At 40.5% G+C, this 12,103-nt stretch overlaps 1 protein-coding gene across 1 annotated transcript; it reads right to left on the bottom strand.

The window, feature by feature from the left end:
• Nucleotides 1–1,417: 1,417 nt before the first annotated feature.
• On the bottom strand, nucleotides 1,418–10,734 carry LOC308150917 (homeobox protein Dlx4a-like; the record flags this gene model as incomplete). Its single annotated transcript, XM_080523708.1, has 3 exons — nucleotides 1,418–1,681; nucleotides 7,673–7,869; nucleotides 10,404–10,734. The coding sequence occupies 3 exons, from the start codon at nucleotides 10,732–10,734 to the stop codon at nucleotides 1,418–1,420; spliced, it is 792 nt and encodes a 263-aa protein (XP_080379834.1).
• Between the last annotated feature and the right edge of the window lie 1,369 nt (nucleotides 10,735–12,103).

Here is a 12,103-nt window from a genome sequence, read left to right as displayed (position 1 = left end):
TTGAATGGAGCGATTGAGGTAACGGCAACAATTCAACCACATTGGGCCACCTATAGTCGTCGTCGTCCCCGACTCACACACACTCGTTCTTATTAAGATGAAAACTCACTACAGTTGGGTTGTCTTTTCTGCAGTTATAGCCTAGTACTCGAACGATATACGTATATGGTCGTTTGATGGGCTAGTTTTTTTTCCTTTTTTTTTCTCTTTCTGAGGGACATCTGCGAGTAATTTGAATAAATGTCGATTCCTTTACCATGTCGGCACAGGGATGGATGCGCCTTGTCCTCAACGTATAGAGTTCCTATGGAACCTCAACACGGGAGAGAGGGGTATTTTGTAGCCTGCAAATTGCAGGTAATTATACCATTGGAGTGAAAGCTTTATTTAACAAGCTGTGTCCCAAATTACCTTTAATTGACGTGCCCATTTTATAAAATCATTGACAATGTTAGAATACCCCCCCTCCCCTGCTTGTCCAGATGTTCAGAGGTAAAATACACGACCCTTTCTTATTTGAGGTGTGGGCTTTCTTGCGCCGTTGGGGGCCTTGAAATATGTTAGACGTATAATAATAACAATAATAACAATAATAATAATACAATACTAATAACTAATAATAATTATATTATAATAATAACTACTAATAAATAAATACATACATAAACGAATAATAATAATATTAGTAAATAATAATAATAATAATAATAAGAAGAAGAAGAAGAAGAAGAAGAAGAAGAATAGTAACCGAAGAACTATAATCGAATAATCATAATTACGATGATAATAATAACATTTACACAAACACATTTTAGCATCGAGTCGACGCCTGGTTGATTTGGGTTATTCTTAAAAAAAAACCTGCATGAATGAAAAAGACAAATCGTTACGAGACAACGTAGGCTATAGTTTTATCCAACTCCATAGGCTACATCTTTACTACTTTACGTGGAAAGCTCACATTGCCATTGCCAACGAATTGTGGAAGCTTTGGGAAGATTATTTGACCAAAAAATAAATAGGCTATTATTGTACAGCGCATAGTTGATCACTGGCGATTTATTTGAAACTGCATACAAAATCCAGACTCACATTGGCTAGACGCAAAAGCACACGTCAACGCGTAAAACCCCATGCCGAGTCATCCTCTTCATGTCCATTTGTAAAGCAAATACCTCGGAGGAATTCCAAACAAAAAGACCTTCAAACGGCAATGTTCAACAAAAACGAAACCTCAAATGTTTTAAAAAGCAGTCTTGAAAACAATACTCAAAGGTTTATACAAGTCTTATGAAGCGGTTCATTATACAAAGAAGACGAAAAGAGGGCAGAAGGGCACGAATTGAGATGCTGAAAGTCAGTCAGACCTATTTAGGCCTAGCGAAGGACGAGTGAATGTCCATCGCCCTACGTCCCATCACATCATTTGAGTTCTCGGCATCGAGTCCTGGTGGCTGTGGTGGCTCGGATACCAGTGTCCGAAATTGTTCATGTAGCCGCCGGAGTGCACGGGGGGGTTCCCCTTCGCCGCATGCATGGAGATGTCCCAGAGGGGGGGCGGCATCCCCCCGGGGGAACACGGGGACGACGCAGGATGCAGGTGCTCTCCCTCAGGTCCGCCGGGGCCGTGCTTCATGATCTTCTTGTACTTGGAGCGTTTGTTCTGAAACCATATTTTAACCTGAAACAGACAGAACATGTGCTTAATGATAATAGATAATTATTATTGTTATTATTATTATTATTGTTGTTGTTGTTGTTGTTATAGTTATTATAATAACAATAACAATAATTACAAAATAGTGTAATATTATTTCATTGGTCTCACTGTTGTTGTTATCATGTTACTATAATTGGAATACTCTGCTGCCTGTTGTGTATTGTCTGCTGCCAGCATTCTGGCAAATTGAGCGTTAAATGGTATGTGGGGATTATAACTCTAGGCAATATGGCATCATGGCCGCAGCCTCAGCCTCGAAAACATCAACATATAGGCCTTGTTGTTTCCGGCCCAGGGAACTATCTTGGTCTGAAAGCAGCACCTTCACATATGGTAGACCTATAGACCCATGTCAAATACAGCAAAGAATCTATATCGATGATAGCCTAGGTTTTTTGGTGGTAAAAACAAAACAACAATCCTAAACGTCGTGAATGAATAGGTCGGTAGGCCTAAGCCCTTATGGAAAAAATCACGTAGCAACATAGGTAGCCTAAACCCTTTACACACACAAAAAAGAGGTGGATAAAGTGAGTTTATTTGAGTTTTCCTTCCATAGGCTACATCAGTGGAAACAAATGATACATGCTGGCGGGTGGGTTGCCAGGAGAAATAACTGTAAACACTGTGACAAGCGAAGCAATGGCATTGTTTGGCATTCCGTTAACGGTTGTTTTCTCAATTACGCCAAACAACGCGGGGAATTTACAGACAATTTGGAGAATTTACACCCACAGCGTCGTAAAAACACTCTAGTAAATCTCATTATGTATTCCAATTGACTGTAAAGATGAGTGGAAAACGCCAGTCAGATTGCCACATATCTGCTTATAGCGCTCATAAAGGGAACATAATTAAATAGCCTAAGAGATCGGCACAAAACATCAATCCACACACATCGATGACAGAATTACCGTTGAGGTGGCTTGAGTTAATTTATCCTGCAGTCAGAGTAGATGCGCGCGTGTGTTTTTAACTTCAAATGTAGCTACCATTGTAAAAAGTACTGATAAAAAAAGGTAACGAAATCGCGAAGTCGTTACCCAGGGAAATCGCCTCCAGTGTACAATAATGCAACATCGTGTGTTTCTTACCCAAACGTCAATCAACATCTTGTTAATGTGTGTGTTACCATTATTGTAAGTATTGGTTTTACATTTCAACAGCAACATGGAGCTGCCAGAGGCTCTCAGTCTGAACGGTTGCATAATGAGGTAGCCTACTGTACTGTAAGAAATTAGACCAAAAAAAAACACGCCAGTTATATCACTGCCTTATACAAAACCAACTTGACCTCAATGTGTGTGTGTGTGTGTGTGTGTGTGTGTGTGTGTGTGTGTGTGTGTGTGTGTGTGTGTGTGTGCGTATGTGCACGCTCGCGTCTGTGCGTGCCTGTGTGTGGTACACTCTCCTTAGTGTGTGTGTGTGTGTGTGTGTCGTGCGAGTTTTTTCTGGCATATGACCGCCCATGATACCAGCTGGTTGCTTCTCAGAGGTGGATACTACAAGTGATTCTGATTATTAAGCACTTTAACTCTAAAGAGATGCACTAACCTATTATTATCTGTCAATATGTTACTCTTAAATGACACGTTAGGTCGACCAATAGCTGGAAATTGTGAGAGGGAGCGGTTTGGTCAGTTAAGAGGATAAATGCTTCTTCTGTTCTATTCTCTCAGAATCAGCATGGCGCATCAACATCATTTTGCATGGGTGCAAAGTAGTTTACTCTGTTATTGGATGAAAGAGGACGGTCTTTAGAGAGAGAGGGAGAGAAGGGGGGAGGAAAGGAGTGTTTGGATAAATTGGTTAGGATAAAGAAGGATGAGGGGTGTGCAGTTTTACAGACACTGGTGGGGTCTGTCTGTGTGTGTGTGTCTGTGTGTGTGTGTGTGTGTGTGTTTGTCACTGTGTTCGTGTGTTGTATGTTTTCATGTGCACAATTTGTAAGTTCATGTGCACAATATGCATGTTTTACATCACATTCTTATTCACCTGCATTATTCATATGCATACTGTCAATCAGCATCAACACCATTAGATTCTAGGAATATGAGTGTCATAAAAAGAGTCATTCGAAAATTAAGCCATGGCATAACTAGCGTCAAACTAAACCCAGGACGGCTCTTACCACTGTAAACACAACTATTACCATAAAAGATTGAAGTGTGTGTTACTGGGACACATTACTGTAAGTCAACAAGTCTCTTGAGTGGTTTCATCCACTTAAACACTGAGCACATTAAATCTATAGAACCCACTTCATATATAATACCACATCTGGCTTACACAGCAGACGACATTGGATACACACAACAACAAAAGCCACAGTGTAATGCCATCCACTCTAAATGCTTTTGGACAGCACAGTCTCCACGTTAATACGTTCTGGTAGAATCGTTTCTGCAGACCAGGAAATACAGACTGGGGGATCTGGTGTTATCTGTCTATATCGGCGTTTGATCACCTGTTTTTATGTAATATATGTCAAAAAAAGTAAGATACGTTGCCTCAGAGTTACGTGAATTCCAACTCGCGTGGCGGTTTGGCAGTATTAGGTATTAACTTTGAGTGGTTACAGTGGGTGGAAGGCATTAGCAAATATTACCATAAGCAAAAACCATTAGCAGTAATTAGCCCCCCCAAAAAAAATCTCTTTCGACAATCCAGGCTCACTCCACTCATTTCACGCACAGAAGATTGTCCCGCAAACATTGATTTTACAATAGTTATTATGACACTGTTGTGGCTTTGAGGCTGGCTTGCTGGGAGAAATGAAGTCATACTTAATCTAGGAAGCTTCTGTGAAACCGATCCCTGATACGGCACAGATGCTCTTCGAGGAGTGGAATACTACGACTTATATTTCTGAACTTGTTTTTGGGATATAGATGAGGTTTCATGAACATCCCATAATGACTTCAGAGTCTTCAGTATGTCACTACACAAGAGGCCTCTAGCAGTGTGTGTGTGAACCACTCCAGAGCACTCCCGTCTCTACAACAGGCAGTCATATGAATCCTACAGTATGCACGAATGTGACAGCAGCTGGTGAAACTGGGAACAAGTCACCAACCAATCAAAATGCTTCTGACTTTTATTCAGAAAAATGTAAATAAATGTCAACGTTGTTGAAAATCAATTACACACTCGCTAGTCAAGCCAAAACATTGCAATGCAATGGATTCGGTGAGTAATCCCCACCACTCTACACTAACTAGGTAGTAGTGGGGATTACTCACCAAATCCATTGCATTGCAGTGTTTTGGTTTGACTATATCGAGTGTGTCGTTGATTTTCAACAACTCTGAAATGTATTTAAAACGTTCCGAATAAAAGTCTGAACGGTCCGTCGGTTGGCGACTCGTTCCTGGTTTCACCAGCTGCTGTCACATTATCTGTATCAGTGGAGGGTGGTGGTGGTGGTGGTCGAAATCAGAGGACAGGCTCATTGTAATGCATGGAATGGAATGAGCAGCGGTATCCATGAACATCCCATAACGACTTCAGGGTCTTCAGCATGGGGGGCGGCTGTGGCTCAGCCGGTAGAGCCGGCGTCTAACGATCCCAAGGTCGGCAGCTCAGGCGGTTCGAAACCCCGGCTGGCCACGTGTCGACGTGTCCTTGAGCGAACCCCTAATTGCTCCAGTGTACCCTTCAATGGCTCTGACCCCTTGCCTAGAGCATAAATACATTTCGTTGTACTCTGTGCAACGACAAAGGTTGAATCTTCTCCAGTAATATCAGCATATCTTCAGTCATATCACTACAAAAGGTATCTTATTACTCATCCGTGGTATCCATTCCATGCATTACAATGAGCCCATCCTCCGATTTCGACCTCCGCCAGCCTCCCCTGATCTGTATCTACGTATCTGTCTATCTGTGCAACGACAACAGGGGGATTACCGCCATATCAAGATGACCTGAGAGCCACCTTCCTTTCTTTCATATAGCTGCACATTCACATTCTCTTATCCCGAGGAGAATAGTCTCTTATACTGAGGAGAATAGACTCTTATCCTGAGGAGAATAATCTCTTATCCCCAAAGGTACTACTTAGAACTCTATCTGTGGCTGTATCAACACCACTGTCCTTCTGTCTTTGTCTGTGGCCTGCTGAACCTGGGGGAACGACGGCCGTCAGTTTTCACATAGAGAGGATAGAGAGGATACTAACCTACTAGAGTAGAGTAGAATACAGTAGAGTAGAGTAGAGTACAGTAGAACGCAGTAAGTAGTAGGGTATTATATTGTAGAGCTGAGCAGAGTAGAGCAAAGTAGAGTAGAGTAGAATACAGTAGAGTACAGTAGAATACAGTAGAACACAGTAAATGAAGTATTGTATATGAGAGGAGAGGAGTGGAGGGGAATAGAATATAACTTTACTGTCCATCCCCAAAGGTAGAAAGTTGCTTTTGGCATCACTTCACATTTCCCTTAGGTTATATTCACAAACTGCAGCATATTGGACCTACAAGGCAGTCTTTTTGACACCGGGCCATTTTAAATGCTACAAAATATCAATCTGAAATGTAAAATAAATGTTTTGGTCACAAAATAGAAATAAATCTATATTTTGTAAATGTGAAACAAATGTATCGAAGCCTGGGGATTTCTACAAAGAAAGTGTCAGCTGTATGTGGCCAACCTAGGCCTTACACTATTCAGTACACTAAACGTGACACGAGAAAAAGTCGCCACCATCTCTTCCACTACACGCCTATTGACAGACAAAATGGCCGCAGTCACCGCCCCCCCCCCCCTCTCCCCACAGAGGCCTTAGACAGATCTGGCTCTGCCGGCTGAGTGGTAAGGAGTTACCAAAGGAACTATTTACCTGAGAGAGGGCTTAAAAATTAAAGCAAACCCCTTAGAGCTGTATAGGAGATGGGAACGGGGGTGATACATCTATGTTAAAAGAAAGTGAGCTGGGGTGAGTGAGTCATTAAGGGATAACAGAGGCCAAGCTGAGGGGACATGTTACACACCGTGGTCTTGTGTTGCGTGTTGCCACTCTGTCAACGGAGGGCATTGCCACGGACGTGCACACAGACATACAGACACAGATGTGCATGCACGCACACGTATATGAGATGGGAATGCGCACAAGCGTAGGCAGGCAAAGTTATACCCCTTATACGATGTACACTTTGCTTATCATTTTCACTAATGAGTCTACAGTATAGTCACAAAGCTTTAGAATTGAGATTCTGCAGTCATGTGAGATTTCACATGCCATGACTGCACCTTTGGCCTAAAGCACATTTTGATTGATAACATGTATTTTTGGTTTAAGTGACATTGAGGAGGTCTCATCATTCCTTTACTGACAAAATTCCATGCCAAAATGTGCCTTTTTAATGTGAATCAACAACAGACGTCACAACACATCACATTGTGGTCCTACAGTATATTATGCTAGATGAACAATTTCTTTTTTTGCACTCCAGGTTTGATTGAATTCCACATCAACTTTACATAGATGAAGTAAACCTCACTTATAAGATTAGTAGGAAGCGCTCTGTCACAATTAAGGCAAATGTTAAATTGATCATATTTGAATAATGCCCTTCAAGTGCTGGTTTAACTCTGTATATTATGGATAAATGCATTGTTTTCTACATTACATTATTTCCTATTACCAAGCCATAATCCTATACATTTATTCCCAATACCTATACATTATTCCAATATATATTCCAATAATTAATCTAATTACATTCTTTAGTTGATTAAAATGCCAATTTGTTGTCTTTTTTGTGTTTTGTGGTAATCTTTGTATAATGTTCTATGGAATGTAAGACCGTAGGCCTAACGGGGACATTTTGACCTGAATAGGCCTAATACACATTAGCCTACAGTACACCTCTCAGATATAGCCTAAGTTAAGCAGTTAGCAGTTACAGAGAAATTATCAGATCACAATAAACACGGAAATCTGTACGGTACCTGGGTTTGAGTTAGTCCCATTTTTGCCGCCAAGTCCGCCCGCTCAGGCAGCGCCAGGTACTGGGTCTGCTGGAACCGCTGGTTGAGCGCCTGCAGCTGGAGGCTCGAGTAGATCGTCCGGGGCTTCCGGATCTTCTTTCCCTTCCCGTTCAGTCGAACTTCTCCATTCTCAATCACCGTGGTTGGCTTCTCGTGATCTGGAAAACGGTGACAAATACATCAGATGTAATGCAGATAAGCTAAAAAAAACATTATAACAACATTTTTTGATACATATTCTTTATTCATCCAGGTAAATCCAATTCACAATGTCATAATAACGACACGATGATAGGTTAATAATACTACTACTAATACTACATACTATTAATTGTTAACTATTAGCCTAATAATAGGTAACAGTACATAATAAATAGTAAATAATAATAATGCATAATAACAAGTAATAATAATGAATGACGATAAATAATAATATATAATAATACATAATAATCTGTTGTTTACATAGGACTGTGTCCTAAACATTATTTAGCAACAACACATGATCGTTTTTTAACAACCTTGTGTTGCAGGAGGTACAGCGGGAGGTCGTTGGCATTACTGAATATTGTTCCCCATTACTTCTTTTGTTATGACGTTTCCACATACCCACCAGTGCTTAGACTAACAGCTGTGCAAGGCCACACAAGGCGGTTATAGTAACGTGACTCTCTATTAAACTATTCCATCTGTAATACGACCGAATGTACAGCGTATGGGGATTAATCCTTCAGATAAACAACGTAGAATCTGTGTGAAAATGTATTAAACCACCAAGATTATGCAAAGTTGTTTTCCAAATATAGTGCTCTGCAAAGTTGAGTATAGAGTACGTGAAGTTTTCTATATGACTTGAGGTTGTGGCTGGTTTGAATATGTCCCACAAAAACTTGATTAATCTCTGCTTTCTTCTCCACGGAAATGAGCGAATATTATCACCTGTCGGTGGGTATCACGAAACTTCAAGTTTTTTTCATAGCAAATATGGCCACCATTTTAACAATAGGGCTAAATAATAATGTAATGATAATAACAATAAAAGTACACGCAATAATAATAACAATAATATAAATGATAATAATAATAATAATAATTATTAGCCTATAATAATAAATATTATTATTGTTATTGTTGTTGTTGTTATTATATTATTTTTTACAATCATACAGTTCTTGATTAGGCTGCAACTAGACATTATTAAGTTTACCCTGCAATGTTTAATCTAAATGTCTAAACAACACAACCCCTAACGCATCACCGCAATTGAAAAATCGTCCTTTTCAGTGTCTCGAGACACCTGATAAACATTCCAATTACCGTGCAGTGGGAGTACCACAGGCAATCAGCGAAGGACTCTCTTTGAACCGCAAAGAGTTTGGTGAGGCGGATAGAACACCATACCACATTCAAAGTGATGACTCGTGACTGATTAATTAGATAGGACAAATGATAGGCTGACATAATTTCGAATAGTGGTGATGTATGTCAGTGTCATAAGTCGGGACACTATTCATATAGCCTAACGTTTTACACCAATGTCACCATCGGGACAATATTCTTGACTCAAATAGGCCTATCCCTCTTGTTTTATATAGCCTTTTCTTAAAAACATTTATTTTCTTCTTCTTTCATTTTCTTTTTCAAAATGAGTATGAATTTTTAGTGCGTTTCAGTAGGCCTTTTTCAGGACTGTGAGTCCCCACTAATGAAATAAGGGGAGGTCACAGCAGCAATAACGTGGATTCAAGATCAAAAGGAAATATGGTTTAGAGATTACATGTTTTCTGTGGGCCTTGCACTTGTGGGAGACCACAGGACAAATGTCTGGTGCATGGCTTGGTTTTCACTTGTTTTTTATTTGGCATCATCCACTTTTATTGCAGACAGCGACCTGTCACGACCCAACAATAAACACTTGCGCGAATTGACCCTATTCACCTGGTTAACACCCTATTAGTTAGGCCTAATATCTGATAAGCTTCTTCAAAGGAACCTATACTCTCTTCATTGACATGCAAAACAACCTATAGTCAAAAAGTCATTTATAAATACTCCTTTCCTGTTGGCAGGATGTTATAGTGATTCTCAGGAATTTTACCTCTGTCTATACCCATTTGAGCTCTATAAATGTCGCAAAGTTGCTGGAGAGGACATCACGTTGAAGGCTATACAGGATATACCACCGGAAAATCAACAAGTGCAAGAGAGTGAAGTCTTTTGTATTATTATGCATCAATAGACCCACCTTATTCATTCATATTTGATAACCATTACGCAGTTGACAGGTATAGACAGAGTTGTTAACAGTGGGATAGTCTGATACCAACACACCTTTGGGTTTAGTTCAAACAGGACACAGTTTTATACGAGGAAGATGCTGGTCTTATTCGTTGTGACGTAATGATATTTGAAACTCTTGAATCGTCAATATTTCTTTCGTAATCTATTGTTTTTATGATGCAATATTTGCGATTCTAATTTTGAGAATTGAAAAGTAATTAATGATCATAATATTTGCTAGCAAAAATAAAGGCATCAAGGAACATCAGACCAAGAACACAATAGAACATCTCAACATCAACATCTCGACGCTTTGAAACGTAAGTAAGTAAGTAAGTAAGTAAGTAAGTAAAGCTTTATTTATATAGCGCCTTTCGTACATGAAATGCAACTCAAAGCGCTTTGTACGTACCTGTTTCCTCTATTCGGTTGTGTCCCTGCAGCGCGTGCATGTTGTGGCTACTATGCTGGTAGGGCAGGTAGGAACCTGGGTGGTGCGCGCTTACCGTGCTGTGGTAAGGGTAGCCGAGCGGGCGGCCGTACGACGACGCGCTGGAAGAGAAGGGGCTATCGTGCTGCTGCGAGGGTCCCACGGGATGTAAGCCGTGGACCGGGTAGTGGTTGTGGGACAAACCAGGGGAGTGTTGCTGGTGACCGGGATAGCCGTGCCCAAACTCCAGAAAGGCCGACTTGGAGGGGTCAGAGGCAACCAAACTGTCCGACATGGAACTCATAGTCATCATTAAGCGAGGGGTCCATAAACGCGACGCACAGTCAAACGCACCATAGACTCTGCTACAGAGCGCAACGATGCATGACATCCATGAAACGGTGCAGGCTACCTCAAAACAATAACAGGGAACAAGAGAAATCGACAAAAGTATTCCTCAAAATCCTTCCGTTTTTTCCCTCCCCGGATCCAAACGAACGCCGTTTATCGACCGTTCAACAGAACTCGACGTGAAAGGGGAACCACACTACCACCGTTTCTCTGAACGCTTTGTAGTACATATGGATTGAGCGCGTTGCTACCTCGTTTGGCATACACGAGCGCGTCCGCCCATTGGTTGCGGTGGCTTACTATGTCATCTCGCCCAGAGGCCAGACCATAATATTCAACTTGATCAACACGGGTTACATTAATTTTCGTCTTACTGTTTTGGTGAAAATATATTTTAAAGTCATAGAATTTGGGAACAATTACGCATAGAAATAACATTATTAAGGTGTATTGATTGATTGATTTTTGATTGAGAATGTTTATTTTGGTCCCCTATGCAATTCACAATACAGATATAAAAAAAATAATAAAAAAAATGTACACAGTCACAATTCATAACACCAGGACCAAAAAGGTGTAGGCTGAAGCCGTGTATAAACAGTGTATAAATATATTTTGAAGAAAGTTTTCATGTTGTAAGGAATGCTATAGTGGATATATCTTATGCTAATTAGGATTTGGTCCATGGCTGGAGATATGATATACTATTAAAGCAACGTATCGCACACTTGCCAGGCACGAGTTCCTGATAGGGAATGACATTTACGCACACGTGGGAGGATAATAACCAGTGACGTTACCGGCGTAATTAAATACGAATAAAACGATTGATAATGTATATTTGCATGGTCCGCATTGAAGTACATATATTGCTGATTTAAAGTGCTTGTTTAGGCTGCATTTGTAAAACGATCCATGGTCCAATATGGTGCAACGCGTAGAGCTGATCTTTAGGCCTATTTTCGGAGCAATGGTGTTGAAAAAAGGGACATGAAGGCGACGACGCTTTTATCGGGGAATATACTTTATGTGTTAAGGAGGCCAAAAACCTCAGTTCATTGCATTTTTGCCCAAATCTAATTTACGCATATAGGCTATATGTAGGATATATATATATAAAAATAAAAATAAATCAGACCCCCCCCCCCCCACACACACACACACGCACGCATGCTAATAACTGTGGTCTGTCATTAAACACAAACGCTGCTCTTCATACCCTGTGATTTGATGCAACCCGAGTTTGACACTATAATATAAGCCCAACTTCCTTATTGAGTAAGTAAAATGCAGAGCCATCAATAGGCCTATATAATTAATGTCTGCTCTAA

This window comes from Nansenia antarctica (genome assembly GCF_963989245.1).
Source record: "Nansenia antarctica genome assembly, chromosome: 2".
NCBI classification, from domain to species: Eukaryota; Metazoa; Chordata; class Actinopteri; order Argentiniformes; family Microstomatidae; genus Nansenia; species Nansenia antarctica.
This window is presented reverse-complemented; position numbering and strand designations above follow the sequence as displayed.